General features: G+C 34.6%; 1 protein-coding gene across 1 annotated transcript in view; it reads right to left on the reverse strand.

Annotated features, from left to right (window-relative positions):
- The window catches only part of ABCB5 (ATP binding cassette subfamily B member 5), a 113013-nt gene that overhangs the window by 32763 nt on the left and 62448 nt on the right, over positions 1–17802 (reverse strand). Inside the window, 4 exon segments of the mRNA XM_004316485.4 lie at positions 4416–4499; positions 8921–8998; positions 9193–9297; positions 10258–10401. Of these exon segments, the coding sequence (XP_004316533.3) occupies positions 4416–4499; positions 8921–8998; positions 9193–9297; positions 10258–10401 (411 nt within the window).

Below are 17802 nucleotides of genomic sequence, written 5' to 3' on the forward strand. Positions count from 1 at the left end.
GCACAATGGACTGTGGATCACTTTGTGTTCTAATTAGATGTCACAGTGCTGTGTTTATTATGCCATGAGACTATACAGTCTTAAAAATATACAAAACAGGTCGACATTAGCAGACTAAGCACGCATCACAAAATTCCTATTTCACAGGAAAGTAACATTTATAAAAATTAGAAATGGGAAACAAATGGAATGGAAATAACACAGAATGGAATAACAGCAGAATTTCTTCATAAAACTAAAAAGTGAAAACAAGGCTGAATCTAAAGTAAGTTTCTGAGTGGCTCATTTATTAGCTAAGCAAAGAAAGTCACTCACAGATAGTGAGTTAATTAAATCATGTTTGACTGCAACAGTGGAAGAAATCTGTTCAGAAAGCATAAACTAATATCAGATGACTAGCGTTTTGATGAGAAGAACTGCTCAAAAAGCTGAGAAAAACGACAGCAATATCAATTATCAACTGAAAACCAACATAGGTCATTTTGAGTAGTTTTCCCTGGCTCTTGATGGGTTGACATATGTTACTGATACTGCTCAACTGTTGGCTTTTTTGAGGAGTAGATACTGAGTTTGAAGTGACTTTAAAATTAGCTGCTATGAATAGTCTGTGTGGAACAACTGAAGGTGAGAATATTTTCAAAGAAGTTGAGAGATAAACTAGATGAGTATAACCTGAAGTGTAATCTGCTAAGATGTATTATAACTGATGGTGGCAAAAATATTTGTAGAGCAGAAAAAACAAAAAGGTTTAGTTGGACAAATTACAAAGTTTGTGAAAATGTAAGGTGTTTAAGGCCTATTGTTATTCACCCTATTATTCATTAGCAAGTATGTTGTGGAAAATAAATGAATTTATCACACATTATTGGACCAGTGGCGAAGTTCATTTGCTCCTGTAGACCTTACTATCTTTATTTCTTTTTTTGTCAAAAGTGGAAGCTGAATTTCTTGACTTGTCTTCCCAGACAACAGTTTGAGGGCTTAGCAGTGGTAAAGTTTCACTGCAAAGTTTTGAGTTCAGGGCTGAGATTGAAATTTTTTTTTTATAGGAAGGACCACCTTTAACCACTATGGTTTTGGATATTAGCTTTTGCTGTAGACTTGATAATGTCTCAATTAATTCAACCTAAAATTGTAATGCAAAACAGCAATTATATGCCAACCTTATACTGTGGTAAAGTGATTTCAAAGACTACTCACATTGTTTGAATTATAAGTAATGTTAAGCTGTTTTATACACTTTCCATGTCAAAAAGTTAAACCAAAAGGTGAGGTCACCATTGTCCATGTAATGATACCCTAGCTCTACCTAATCAATTCACTGGGCTCTAGGAATTAATAAAGGAAATTTTTATTTCTTGGGGCAATGTAACTGTAGTTCTGATGAGAATTCTCGGAACTAACATTGTGTCTGTTGGTATATCAAGTGTACACTGTGGCATCAGTCACACACTTTCATGTGGACAAAAGTGAGGTAAGACTTCTGGTTGATGAAAAGGGGTTGCTAAAATATACAGAAATAATACTTTGTAACTTTGTGAAATTCAGTCTCCCAAAGAATTTAAAATGGCTTTATACCTTTAATAAAACTACATACTACACAGAAAATAGTCTGTTGACAGATGTACTGGCAGTAAGCCATTGCCTTGGGCTGAAATAATACCAGTTAAATTGGTTGTATTCAATCAACTATTTCAGGAATCATTTTGTCCTATAACCTTATTTCACTAACATGTTTTTCTCATGACTCTCAAAGTATCAGAACATCTAAAAATAGCCAGGAGTTTATATTTTTGGTAATTAGTAAGGGCTTCAGAATAAAATTTACTGTTATTAAAGGGTTAGTTTATAAACATTCATCCTAATACATTTGATAAAATAACATGTAACTGAAATTACATGATGAAGAAACTGAGATGGAAATATCTTAAGTTGATATGATAGGATATATGACCCCAAATTATTGTTTACTGATTCATCTCTAGTGTGGTGTGTCTTTGTGATAAAAGAAATAGTGGACAAATAGGATTAGTAAATAATCTTCCTTCGATAGAAAGAGAATCCATTCAAGTTAGATATGAACCTACCTATATATGGCAAAGCAAGGGTTTATGTGAATTATATGCCAGTAGACACAGTCTTATTCTTGGAATCCTTCTTTGGTTGCTATGCTTTCCAAATTCTTCAACTTTAAATGTGCCATCAGTATTCCACCCATCTAGTGTTTAGCTACTACTTCTTATTTAATGAAAATGATTTGACTTGCCCAGAAGTTATCATGAGACCAACATTTACTAACTGAAACAGGAAATTTTCAAATGATTCAAATAGTATTAGTCAAAGGCTTATAAGGAATCACACTGACAAATATTCCCATTAATTCTTCTTGATGAGAGACAACATTATGTATTAGAAACAACTAATGGGTATTTGGAGGGTAATGTTCGTCTTTAGCACTAATTTGTTCTTTTCATTTAAGTAAATACTAAAAGAGATGTCTCACGTATCAAGTATAGCTTATAGTAAGAATACCTATTTCACTGGAGTCTTAAAAGATCTGAATGATGATAGGTAGTAAGAGAAAAACGTGCACACAGCAAAGGAAAAAAAAACAAATTTTGTAGAATGGGGATTCAAAGGGAATTATAGGGATTGATACTTCTGCCAAAAGTAGTGAACCATTGAATTTCTAAACACAGATGTTGTTATTTATCTGATTCTATTGTGCTATGGAAGATTAATGCTATGCTCATTAGTTACCTATTAAGTGAAATTTTATCCATCATTTTCTTCCCACTTATACAAGTACAATCCAGCTCCTCAGCCTTACTTTAAAATTTAAATACTATCTAGTGAAATTTGGAGTCTTGTTTTCAAAATTATCAAAAAAAGTTTCAGGAAGAGATGAAGATGATGCCCCCTTTCCTCTTGAGCTCTTTCTACATCATAAAATTAGTTTTCCAAACCAATACAGAAGCATGTGAATATTCATAATTGTAACCAACTTGTTCTATTCTCTAGTAATATAAATCTATCCTTATATGTATATATTGAACAAAGAAGTCTTGCAAAAGTTACAAAAATTAGAATAGTGGCCATGTCCTGTGGAAATAGCTTCCAAAAGAAAATACAATTTTGAAGAGCTGTTTCAGTTGACAATTTGTTGCTCTGGTAGCAATGCTGTAATCAACATTTCAGTATTTCTAACCAACAAAAAAAATACTTTTAAGATTTTTCTGTCATTCAGAGGTGCATCATTGACTTTCCTTTTCTCCCACATGAACGATAAGGAAAAAGGAAAGTCTATAATTCTCGTAGAGTTCTTATTTTAACAGAGATCAAAAACTTTACCTCACTTAAAAGTGGGAAATTTTTTTGCATTCCTTTTCTCAATTATAGTTGAAATCCTGCTTGTAATATACAGGTTAATTTTATTAAAATAATTGGAAGAAAACTAATAAATTACTCTTCATCTCTTCCACACTACTCTACTCCCCATAAATATTTAAGTGTCACTTTGACGTACGTACATTATGCTGGTCATTCTGTCATTGATTTTGAATATGGTTCATAAAAATGAATTTTATTTATACGTATTGTGACCAGTCATGATCACACATATCTCTTTAACTTGATCTGTATAACAACTAGCACAGAACCATTTCCAGATGCATATGAATTTAACATGTTACATATTATGCTAAATAAGATTTTATTTTCTGGGGGGAAGGAACAACTAAACTTCATTCTTTTATTAAAACTTCTAAGTTACGTGTGTGTGTTTTCATTTTGTTACTTTTTCTTATCTTACTATTTAATTCTGAGCTCTTTTCTCTAACTCATTCTTGGTATCTTCTTTAGTCCTCTGGTTATCCTATTACATGTCCTAAATCTTCTTTATTTTTGGTTAAAAATGTCCAGAACAGAAAGGCTTCTTTATATCTTTCACTGCGAGCTCCCTGTTAGCCCTGAGACATATCTGATCTCCTTAATGATGTGGGTCATCTCAGCATAGCTCACATATATGCACAAACACATGTGTGTACACGCATGCATGCATACCATATACATACACCATTTAAAAATAAAAGCAGGGACTTTCCTGGTGGCACAGTGGTTAAGAATCTGCCGGCCAATTCAGGGGACATGGGTTCGAACCCTGATCCGGGAAGATCCCACATGCTGTGGAGCAACTAAGCCCCTGGGCCACGACTACTGAGCCTGCGCTCTGGAGCCCGCCCCCCACAGCTACTGAAGCCCGCGAGCCTAAAGCCCATGCTCCGCAATAAGAGAAGGCACCGAAATTAGAAGCCCACGCACCCCAATGAAGAGTAGCCCCGCGCACAGCAACGAAGACCCAACGCAGCCAAAAAAAAAATAAATAAATAAATTAAAGATAAAAGCAATATACATACTCCTTGAATTTGTGCTGTATCTATGGCTAATATTGTTGTCAAGGCTCCTGTGCTGTTTTCCTTATCATCAAACCAGGAGATATCCTAGAGAAAAAAGGGAATTAACATATGGTCATCAAAAAGATCCTTTTCTGACTTGCGATTTTGCTACATTAACTTAGAAGCCATTTGCCTGCCTCCTTACTCACAGGCGCTTAATTCTTGTAAAAACTATGGATCAAATAACTTTTGTTTCTTACTTCACAAAGATCTATATTTAGATACAAACTGAAGAACTTAAGCCCAACAGCTTGGACTCATTACCATGCTGCAATATTGTATAATAATCAATGTTTAAAATGGCCATTTCGAACCACAAAATAATTTGTAATTTTACTCCACAAGTAATTTGTGGAGAGCAGATTTTACCTAAAAAGTAAAGTAATGCACAACACAGTTTAGAAATATTTCCAAACCTTTCTGTCTAAACATATAAATGATAAAAAATAAGTCTGTCTCCTTCTCTACAGGACCCAGATAGGTGAGATTTTCCCTGACACTTCATATTGCCCCTTAGATCTTATAAGTACTGGGCCTTGTGGGAAGCTAAAGATGCAGAAAGGCTGCTGTAAAAACCCTGCAGCCAAAAAGCATGCAATTTGAAGGAGACAGGTCAAAAATACAAGCAATAGGGCTTCCCTGGTGGCGCAGTGGTTGAGAATCCGCCTGCCGATGCAGGGGACACGGGTTCGTGTCCCGGTCCGGGAGGATCCCACATGCCGCGGAGTGGCTGGGCCCGTGAGCCATGGCCGCTGAGCCTGCGCGTCCGGAGCCTGTGCTCTGCAACGGGAGAGGCCACGACAGTGAGAGGCCCGCATACCACAAAAAACAAAAAACAAGGAATAAAAGCCTAATGTTATAACCAATTTCATTTTCAACAGCAAATAGAGATAGCACTTCTTAGCACCTCTCAACTTGAGGAATGCTGATTTCCTTTTATTAGTTATTGACTGTTTCCTCCCATGTACTCAAACCAGTTATATCTCTTGTGGATTAAACTACATGCAGACTGTCTCCAAAAAAATGACTGATTTTTAGTGCGTGAAGAGCAAAAGAACTGTTGGCTTACTACAACCCAGCCAGGGCCCTGATGCCCACGTTACACATTTTTGCCAACTAAGGAAACAAAAGCAAGAGAGATAGAAGGCTGTGCATTAATCATGCTGTTGTGTGAGAAGAAAGCCCCCGTGGAGGAATACGGCAGCGGCCAGGGGGATTACAATCCTGGCATGACATCACTACTCTTTAAACCCCTGGATTGGGAAGGTGTCCCAAAGAGTTTAGGGTCCTAGACACCCAAAGGGCATCTTATAGAGATCATGATACGCACTACACAGTAGCCACTTTGAGAATACAACCCGAGTCAAGAGCCTAACATACCATGAACACACATCAGCAATGACAGTAACTACAGCACTCTTGATCTAGAAGACATTACCTGTTTTTTTATTGTATACTAAAATATATATATATATATTTTACATTGCATAATTCTTTCTATATTTCAACATGACATGGAATACACAAAGAATTTCTAGAAACAATATAAAGTAAAAATATAGAAAAAGAATTTATCACTTACTATTACATTCCTGATTCTATAGTATAGTAATTGCTATAATACGCAAGGCAAAGGATACATATATGACTAGTCTTAGTCTTTCTCTGATGTTCAGTCAGCAAGATATCCAAAACTGCTTTTCAACAAGTCAGCAATTATGCACTCTAGAGATTGTTTTCCATCATAGGCATTATATGCTAAAACACTTAGCAGAGTTTCTGGAGCACAGCTGGTATTGAGTAAAAATTAGCTTGCTTCTTCTCTTCCTGATGGTAAAATGATTATAAGCTAGGCTAGCAGGTTTTCTGATACTAGTAAATCCATTTTTTTCCTGCCAATAATTCTATTAGAAATAAAAAATTACAGTAGCACTATCATAAGTGCGTGGTATGTCTTTTCTCATTTAATCATCACAACTCTATGAGACGGATACTGACTATCCATATTTTATATATGAGGAAACAGAGGTACTGAGAGATTAAGTAACTTGCCCAAGGCCACATAGCTGGAAAGAACTGAGGCCAGGATTTAAACCTAGGCAATCAGATGCCAGAGTTTTTAATCAACTATCCTGTTCTGCCTCCCATCTAACTGAAACGTTACAGCTGAGTTTCCTGACATGTTTTTCCTGCTTCAGGATTTGTTACCTCAAATCCTTTTGGAAGTAGCTTTTTGAGATTCCTTAGTGATCTCCACTAATGCCATCAACTTATGATTTAGTGACCCTCCACAGAAGCCCTAGCCAATCCAATTTAGAGAGAAATAGGCAAAAAAAAACCTTCATATCTTTTAAAAAACCTAATAGATTTATAGGTCAATATTTATCATTAAGAAATATAAATTTAGCTTTAAACACAATAAGCAATGGATTATTTATAACCACTGAAGTCAGCGACAATTAGAACATTCTTTTCAACTGGAGGGATCTCAAGTCATCAAATAAAATAGAGATTTTATACGTACAAAAAGACCACACCTGATTCCATAAATACCTCTATTTCAACTGAGGTTTCAAAATGGTTATAAAAAGCACTGCAAGTTTCAGCATGATTTCTAAGACTTAAAATATCTTATCTTAGGGGAGAAAAAAACAAACAGGTAATAGGAGTTAGGGCGAAACTGTACATTAGGAACTTCCCTTACTACAGAGAAAAGTGAAATTCGTTAAGACATTTATTGAGAAAAGGCCAAATACATTACTCTTTTCTTCCAATTTAAGAAAGCAAATAAGCAAAAAGAGTGCTAAAGAATGAAGAGGTAAAACAAATGGTAAGCTGAAAGGGGCTCAGGTGAATTTATGGGAGAATTTAATAACATCTGCTGAATAGCACAGAGTTTCTGTCTGTTTGTCTTTCTATGTGTTTTGAAGAAGAGTTTATGGTTTACAGATTGCTGTATTCTTATGGGCAGAAGCTACTTAATCCAAGAATGTTACTGTCCTACTGTTCACGTGGCTAATGCTAGGCAATGGAGTAAGATCCAGTATCAGCCATCAGGATATTTGATTAACAATATTCACTGGTTTAACTGGCTTGTGGTCTTGGGACTCCTCCACCAAAAGCATCCTGTAATCCTCTAGAAAGAAAGTTCAAAGTAATGATCGGAAAAGTTAAAGTTTATACTCTTTAAGACATTCAGAAAACATTTTCAAAAGTTCCTGAAAATTGAAAATAAATGTCCTTGAATGTATAAAAACATAAATACACAAAAACCAAAAATGACCAAAATTGTCGTGTGAAACATAGTATTAGTTAATTAAAATCCCACCTAATTTCATCAAAGATTTGAGGTAGACATAAATTGTTCATAAAAAAAAACCCCAAAAGTACAAGCTTAATGTGAGCGAGACAAGATGTGCAGTCATTAAATCATTTTATGACCCTTCAAGTAGATTTTTGTTTTTCTGGATTAAGGAGTGTCTGCAGTTGTCTCTGACAGGACCTTTTTGAGAGAAGAAGTTAGGCACCAACTGCTTCAGAGCATTAAGTTGCTATGGGAAACGTCCCACTCGCTTCATTTTATATCTTGTTGTCCTCTAAGAGCACATAAAGGTGGAGGAGTTTTGTTACTCAGCAGTCCTTTGAGCACTACTGCTAAAAGTCACAAGATGTAAAAACTGGTTTTGACAACTCGGCTGGAGTGACAGTAACTCTACTTTTGAAAAGAAATGACCCTGGCAGGAAGCTATTTGCCCCTACACGGTGAGCTCTGGTGACAGAAAGTGTGGCAAAGGGCTTCAAATGATTACTGGCTTTCAGGGTAACCCAATATACCTTGGCCTTCTGAAAGAATTTTAGAGGTGCCAGTCTGAGACATTCCTGTCATTTGCCCCCAAGACTCACTTTTCAGGATTACTATTTGATACACCTAGTTTTAGTTATTTCACAGGTGTGAATGATCAGCTGTGGCAAGCCAACCTGCCAGCTAGACTGATGTTATCTGAATTCAGAGAATGGCTGCCTTCAGAAGTCAGCAATGAAAAAACTTAAACTGTGCAGATGGATGAGAACTATAGAAATTAACTCCTTTTTAAACATGTTTCCCCAGATACTGTAGTTCTTAACACTCCTTTTCAGTTTTAATTTAGCCTCCATTCTGATTCTAGAACAACTACATTATACATTAAAAGAGAGTTGTCAAGATAAATGCAAGGAACAGGGAGTGGACTCTAAACCTTGTTTTCTATAAACTGCAGTTTTGAACATAACAATTTTGGACTTGCTTCTGTTAGAAAATACAGTACAATAATTCTAATACAGTTGCTGCTTGGTACACAAAAAAGGATGCTTTTAAATGATCAAAGGAAAGCTTATGTCAAGAAATTGATGTGAAGAAAAACTAAAAGCTAGAATATTTTAAAACACATTTAAAATAAAATAAGAAAAAAGCCCAACTAAACACTGACCTGACATAACATGGCTTTAAATGCCAAGTGTCTTAATCTCATGGTTAAAATGTCCCCTGCTCTGCCATAAAATAATCCCTGGAAAAGAAACAAACAAACAAAAATCTACATTTATTTTTAACTGTCTTATTTATTTCTTTGGAACATTTAGTTACTATATTTACATATTTGTATTTTATTTAGTTATTATATTTAGTTACTATTTTTAACTCAAATAGGATGACATAAAACAGTAATCACGTACATATTTGTTTAATTCATTAAAAGTTTACCTGAATGAAATAACTGACAAAGCAAATAATACCCCAAGTTACAAATATCATGGAATAAATTTCTGCATCATGCTTTAATGTGGTTTTATCATCATTTTCAAACATCTGAAAAGGAATAGATTTTTTTAATCAGGTGATTGGAGGAGAATATATTATAAAAGAAGGAGAAAAAACTAAAATGTCTATTCATCAGGATTTTAAAAGTGAATTTCAACACAGTAATTTCCACATATTTCTGGGGGAAAAAATGCACCATTATTCTATCCTTTACATTCATTACATAAAAAAAAATTCACTACTTCAATAAAAAAAATAATTCACTCTTAATTCTCTCACTTAAGCTATGTAAATACAGGATCAGACAAATGAGTCCTCTATCTGCTATTAATATCACCACATATTTTCAAAGAAACTATTGAAATTAGTTTTCTGATTGAGTTATTATTTCTAATAACTTCTCATAACTCAGGTTTCTTGATATTCCTCTATTCAGAGTACTACCTGCAATATGAGACCTTTATAAATTTCTCCAGAAATTGTTCCTAAAATTAGTAGTTATACATATACTGGCATCTATGTTGACACAGTGTAGCAACAGTCCAGGAGACTGAAGACTTAAGGTGGCTCTAATAAGATCCATGAATTCATCAGCTCTCCTGGGTTCCCCAGCACAATCCCAAACTCTCATTATTTCCTCTCTCTGAGCTGGCTGGTAATAAAAAATGGCCATTGTTCAGACCAGTTGAAAGAAAGAGTGGTCGTATTTGTCTCTTTTATTACTTCAGTGCTTTGGAATGCTGATACAGCACTGGAGTCAGAATTAGAAAACAAAGCAATTTCTTTACTGATTGCCCAGTCAACAAGGTCCAGCCAAACACTTCACAATAGAGGCTGGCTTATCCCCTGAGAACATTAGTTAACCTTTCTATCATGGATCCCACACTAGGGGTGACCTACTACACGTCCCAATTTTCCCCTTCCTGGGTCAAAGTATACCAAGTCTGTTCTCTCAGGTTACACATTGTTTAAAATTGTTAAAAATATTAGCAAATAAATTTTACTTACAGTTACAATTTTTGCAAAGATGATGGAAAATACTGGATGAACAGTTCCATTTAGAACAGAAGCCAATATCCCCAGAACCACAGAAGGCCATTCAGACTTGTTTAATTTAAAAATTTTTTAAAGAGAAACTTCAGGAAGACTTGTCTATAAATAAAATACCTTGGTTATAACCCCAGTTTGAGAGCATAATGGAACCTAGAGAAGTTAGCCAATCTTGAATAAATCTATAATGTAAAATGTCAAATATAATAGGTAACAGAGTAGAAAGTAGAATTTTTCTTAGAAAAATTTTACTGCCCATATTACTGATAAAGATCTCAAAACAAAATAAATTTTACACAAAAGTGACTATTTGTGCAACTTATCACCTTTTGGCATTTCACTCAGCCACTATCATTAAAAAAGTACAAATTAACCCACATGTTCTGAGACCTAAGACTCACGAAAGAAATAACAGGCATATTTTCCTTTACACCTGTTAAACTGGATTGCACATCATGCTCTAGCATAGGACAAAATCTAGATAGGAACTAAGCAGAGACAAAGATAAAAGTTTTTCTAGCATTTTAAGCTTGAAAATTTTGTAGCTTTGTGACTTATTTATGGAAATATTTTTCTAATATCTTGGTTAAAAGCTTGTTTTGGGGTTCCTATTTATAAGTTATGTGTTGCAATATCTGAACATATTATTTACAATCACTAAGCCTCAGTTTCCTTATCTTTTTGAGGAAGGTATCAGTTCCTAACTTACAGGATTTAAAATAAAAATTTTATTTTATATTGGAGGATAGTTGATTTACAATGTTGTTTTAGTTTCAGGTGTACAGCAAAGTGATTCAGTTATGCATATAACCATTCTTTTTCAGATTCTTTTCCCATATAGGTTATTACAGAATATTGAGTAGAGTTCCCTGTGCTATACAGTAGGTCCTTGTTGATTATCTATTTTATGTATAGCAGTGAGTATATGATCCCAAACTCCTAATTTATCCCTCACCGCCCACCTTTCCCCTTTGGTAACTGTAAGTTTGTGAGTCTGTTTCTATTTTGTAAATAAGTTCATTTGTATCATTCTTTTAGATTCCACATATAAGTGATATCATATGATATTTGTCTTTCTCTGTCTGATTTACTTCACTTAGTAAAATAATCTCTAGGTACATCCATGTTGCTGCAAATGGCATTATTTCATTCCTTTTTACGGCTGAGTAGAGGATTGTTTTTATTTTTTTATTTTATTTTATTAAATTTATTTATTTATTTTTGGCTGCATTGGGTCTTCGTTGCTGCGCGTGGGCTTTCTCTAGTTGTGGTGAGTGGGGGCTACTCTTCATTGCGGTGCGTGGGCTTCTCATTGCTGTGGCTTCTCTCATTGCAGAGCAACGGCTCTAGGTGCGTGGGCTTCAGTGATTGTGGCTCGTGGGCTCTAGAGCACAGGCTCAGTAGTTGTGGTGCACGGGCTTAGTTGCTCTACAGCATGTGGGATCTTCCCTGACCAGGGTTTGAACCCGTGTCCCCTGCATTGGCAGGTGGATTCTTAACCACTGAGCCACTAGGGAAGCCTGAGGATTGTTTTTAGAATTAAGCTTAACTCAGTATTTGAAAACAGTATGTACCCAATAAATGTTAGCTGTTGCTGATGTTATTATAAAAGGAAGGATAATATTATGCAAAATCCCAGATCTTATACAGAGAAAGAACACTGCAAGTAGCTCTGGTGTCTGCCAGTCTTTCCTGGGATCCATGGAGGGTGCTATGGGGAGGTAGTGGTCACAATAATCAGAGGATAAATAACACAATGGTGAATTCCCCTTACTCTTGTCTGGAATATGTAGAGGATTTATTTCAGAAACTTAAAAAATCTATGAATAATTTTGTAGTGAGTAATTATTTTGAATAGGAAAGTAGACAGCGAACTACTAGGCATTTCATATGTTAAAACTTCCTCATGGTATTCACTCTTGAAGTAATGGCGTTTATGAACCTAATAACCAGAGAAACATGTCAGGAAAGACTATAAAATAGTTTATAATTCTTGCTTTAATTTTAGTCTGGCAACTATAATAGAAATTCCATTGTTTGAACAAAAGAACTTTTAAAATTCTAAAGCCTTTAAAGTCTATTTTCAGGATTGGCTAAACCTGGGGTTACTTAATAATTTGATTACCTATTATCTTTCTTTCTGAAGTTTTCTGAAGATTAACATCATAAAGAGCCTTATTTTTCAGTTAGGTCACTGTCCAACAGAATATACAGAAATTTTAAAAGTTCCATTCCAACTCTTTGTGGAGCACTAAATACAGATTTTCTTTTTTGTCAAATTCTTTATAAAATTACCTCATTTTGTAAGGAAACTAAGGCTTAGCATGTCCTAGGAACAATACCAGTAAATTACAGAGCCAGTAAATGTAGGAGGGCTGTCTTGCTCCTACAGAATAATCTACCCTTTTGCCTCTAAAAATATAAAACAGATGGAAAAAAATGGGTATTACTTAAATAAAGTTATAAGATAGAAAAGAATAAAATGAAATAGGATCAAAACAAAATGAAAATTTTTAGTAAAATCATGAAGGACTCTGTGCTACCTAACTGTGTTACAGGTTATAGCATGTTTTAACAGAATTTGATATAAAAATATATGAAATTAGAGGCATTTTGTAAAGAGATATGAAAACATTTAAAAAAGCTAAACAAATCTCTTAAAGATTTAAAAATTTAATCTGATATATTTTAGAGCTTTATTGCGTTATAATTTTCATGCAATAAGCTGCACATATTTAAAATGTACAATTTGAAAAGTTTAGACATAACTACACACCCATGAAACCTTCACCACAGTCAACATAGTGAACATATCCATTACCCCTGTAAGTTTTCTCCTGCTTTTGTATTCCGTTTCTTCTATACCTCTCAGCTGCCAGTGCTCTTCCACTAAAACCACTCATGCGTTTTCTGTCACTATAGATTGTTTTGCAATTTCTAGAGTTTTCTTTTAATAAATGGAATCACATAGTATGTGCTCTTTTCGTCTGGATTCTTTTGCTCAACATAATTACTTTGAGATTTACTCATTCTGTTGCATGAATTAATATTTCATTCATTTTCATTGCTGAGTAGTATTCCATTGTATGGATATACCAAAATTTATCTGTTGACATAAGTTTGGGTCATTCCAAGTTTGGGGCTATTACAAATAAAGCTACTATAAATACCCACATACAAGACTTTGTGTGAACATATGCTTTCATTTCTCTTGGGTAAAAACCTAGAAAAGGAGTGGCTGGATCATAGTAGGTATATGTTTAACTTTTTAAGAAACTGCTAAATGATTTTCTGAAGTGGGATTACTAATTTTTTATTCCCACCAACAAAATGTGGAGTTCTAGATGCTCCACATCATCACCAATACTTGGTACAGTCTTTTTAGATATAACCATTCTAACAGATGTATCATGACATCTCGGTTATGATTTAATTTGCATTTCTCTAATGCCTAATGATTTTAGGCATCTTTTTGTGTGCTCATTTCCCATATGCATATCTTCTTTGGCAAAATGTCTATTAAAATCTTCTGCCCATTTTTCAATTGGGTTATTGGTATTTTTATAACTGTGCTTTGGGAGTTCTTTGTATATTCTGGACACAGTCCTTTATCACATATGTGACACAAATATTTTCTTCCAGTTTATGGCCTATGTTTTCATTTCTTAAAAAGTTTTACAGGGAATTCCCTGGCGGTCCAGTTGTTAGGACTCAGCTCTTTCACAGCTGGAGTCCAGGTTCGATCCCTGGTCAGGGAACTAAGATCCATGTGGTGCAGCCAAAAAAAGGAAGTTTTACAAATAGCAATTTTATGGACTTTGGTGAAGTCTAATTTATCAATTTTTTTCTTTTATGAATTGTGTTTTCGGTGTTTATAGCAAGGAAATCTTTGCTTAATTCAAAGTAATAAAGATTTTCTACTGTATTTTCTTATGAAAAGTTTCTAACTTTAGGTTCTTCAGTAAGGTCTGTATTCCATTTATAGTTAATTTTCATCTGTGCTTTGAGGTATGGATTGAGGATGAGTCTTTTGAATAGATATGTAATTCTTTCAGCATCATTTCTTAAAAGGACTATACATTCTCTGTTGAACTGCCTTTGCCACTTTCGTCTAAACAGTTGACCATATGTGTGTGGGTCTATTTCTTGACACTCTATTCTGCTCTATTGATCTATTTGTCTATTTTTGTTCCAATAGCACATTATTTTGATTACTATAGCTTTGTATTAAAAATTGGAATTAGGAATTATAAATCCTACAACTTTGTTCTTTTTAAAAGTTGTTTTATCCATTTTATCCTTTTGAATTTCCATCTAGAATCAGATTGTCAAATTTTACAAAAAAGCCTGCTAAGATGTTTACTGGGATTGCCTTGAACATATAGACCAATTTGGGGAGAACTGACATCTTAATAATATTGAATTTTTTTATTCACATACATGGTATTTCTCTCTATTTAGGTCTGCTTCCATTTTTCTTAGTAATATTTTATATATTTCAGTGTGGGGGTCTTATAATCTTTATCAAATTTATACCCAAGTATTTAATATTTTTGATACTACTGTACATGACACTGTTTTGAATTTCATTTTCCTACTTTTTGTTTTTAGATTATAGAATTAGAGTTGATTTTTATATATTGATCACATATTCTGATCAGTTGTCAGCCAAACTCAGTTGTCAGTTGTAGTACCTTTTTTTGGTGTGACACCATAGTACCTTTTCTTGTGGATTCCATAGAATGATAATCATGCTGTAATTATGTTGTTTGTGAATAAAGACAGTTTTATATCTTTCTTTTCTATATGGATGCCTTTTATTTTCTGGTCCTATTGCACAGGCTGGAACTTTCAGTTGAGTAGAAGTGGTGAAAGTGTACATACTTGCCTCATTCCTGATCTTTCACCATTTAGTATATTGTCAGCTGTAGATTTTTGGTTGATTCCCTCTATCAGGTTGAGAGAATTTCTTTAAATTCCTAGTTTCCTGAGAGTTATCAGGAATGGATGGTGCATTTTGCCAAATGAGCTTTTTGCTTTGATTGAGATGATTGGATAGTTTTTTCTTTTATATTTTTAGTAAGGGAAATTACATTAATTTCTGAACTTTAAACCAAGCTTGCATTCCTTGGATAAACCCTACTTGGTGATGATGTATTATTCTTTTCATACATTGTTGGTTAGATTTGCTAAAATTTTGTTAACAATTTTTCCATCTATGTTCATAAAGGATATTTGTCTATAATTTTCTTTTCTTGTAATAGCTCTAATTTTGATATCAGAGTAATGTTGTGCTCAGAATGGAATCTTCTTCCTCTTCAATTTTCTACTTCATAGAATTCACAAGTAAAGCCACCTGGGCCTTCAGTTTTCTTTATGAAAAAGGTTTTAACTTCAAATTCAATTTCTTTTTAATTGATATAAGATTATTCAAGCTATTATTTTATTCTTGAGTAGGCTTTGGTAGTTTGTGTCCTTCAAAGAATTTGTCCATTTCATTGGAGTTGTAGGATTAGTTTCCATAAGATTACTTTATTATTCTTTTAATAGCTATAGAATCTATAGTGATATCACCACTCTCATTTTTAATATTGGTAATTTGTGTCTTCTCTCTTTTCATTTGCTCAGTCAGTCCAGAGCTTTTCAGTTTATTGATGTTCTCAAAGAAGCAGGTTTGGATTTCATTGATGTTTCTTCTTTATAATTATTTTCTTCCTTTTAGTTTCGTTTTTTTTTCTTGCGGTATGCGGGCCTCTCACTGTTGTGGCCTCTCCCGTTGCGGAGCACAGGCTCTGGACATGCAGGCTCAGCGGCCATGGCTCACGGGCCCAGCCGCTCCGCGGCATGTGGGATCTTCCCGAACCGGGACACGAACCTGTGTCCCCTGCATCAGCAGGCGGACTCTCAACCACTGCGCCACCAGGGAAGCACCCTTCTAGTTTCTTAAAGGGGAAGTTTATTCATTTGAGATCTTTCTTTTTAATATAATATAGGTGTTTAGTAGTATAAATTTCTTCCTCAGTACCACTTTAATCTTCATACCACATGTTTTGATTATGTTTGGTTTTTATTTTCATTCAGTTCAAAATACTTTTGAATTTCTCTTTTGATATCTTCTTTGATTGTGTATTATTGACAAGTGAGTTATTTAGCTTCCAAATATTTCAAGATTTCCCAGGCCACTTTTATTCTTGATTTCTGATTTAATTCTATTTTGGTCAGGTAATATACTTTGCATTACTTGAAATTTTTAAAGTTTGTTGAGACTTGTGTTATGATCTATCTTGGTAAATGTTTCAGGTACATTTGAAAAGAATGTGTATTTTTCTGTTGATAGGTGGATTCTTGCATAAATGTCTGTTAGTTGGTTGTCAGCTTGGTTGTTGTCAAGTTAGTTGACAGTGCTATTAAAGTCATCTATATCCCAGTTGAATTTTTATCTACCTATTCTATCAATATTTAAGAGAGGGTATTAAAATCTGTGAATATAATTGTGAATTTGTCTGTTTCTGTTTTCAGTTCTTGATAGGTGGATCCTTTTATAATTTTCAAATAACCTTCTTTATCCCGGGTAACTTTTTTGCTCTGGAATATACTTTGACTGCCACTAACATCACAGTCTACCTTCAAGTAATATAATAGTATATACCATTTAAGAACCTTGAATAGAATACTTCCATTTCCAGTCTTTTGGCTATTGTTTTTATACATTTTTACCTTTACCCCACACTATAATGCTTTTTTTCTTTAAAGTAGATTATTTAAAAAACATTATTGATACTCTTCATTCCTTTGTATAGGTAGAACATTTTTTTTTTTTTTTGCGGTACGCAGGCCTCTCACCGCTGCGGCCTCTCCCGCTGTGGAGCACAGGCTCCGGATGCGCAGGCTCAGTGGCCATGGCACACAGGCCCAGCCGCTCTGCGGCATGTGGTATCCTCCCAGACCGGGGCACGAACCCGTGTCTCCCGCATCAGCAGGCTGACCCTCAACCACTGCGCCACCAGGGAAGCCCCTACATAGAACATTTTGATACTCTTCATTCCTTTGTATAGATTCAGATTTCCACCTGGTACCATTTTCTTTTGCCTGAAGGACTTCCTTTAACATTTCTTGTAGTCTGCACTACATCTACAGGTGATGAATTGTTTTAGCCTTCTTTTACCTAAAAATTCTGCATGTTGCCTTCATTTTTGAAAGGTATTTTTCTGCAGGTAGTATTCTAATTTGAGTTTTTTTCCTTTCATTACTTTAAAGATATTGCTCTATTGTCTTATGGTTTGCATTGTTTCTAATGAGAACTCTGTGATATTTCTTGTTTTTTCCTTTATACAAATTGTGATGATTTTCTCTGGATGCTTTATAATTTTTCTCCTTATCACTGTTTTTAAGCAATTTGACTATGGTGTGCCTTGGCGTAGCGTTCCTTGTGTTTCTTGCGCTTGGAATCTATTGAGCTTCTTAGATCTGTGGGTTTTCAGTTTTCATCAAATTTGGAAAATT

Source organism: Tursiops truncatus, chromosome 9 (genome assembly GCF_011762595.2).
Source record: "Tursiops truncatus isolate mTurTru1 chromosome 9, mTurTru1.mat.Y, whole genome shotgun sequence".
Classification (NCBI taxonomy): Eukaryota; Metazoa; Chordata; class Mammalia; order Artiodactyla; family Delphinidae; genus Tursiops; species Tursiops truncatus.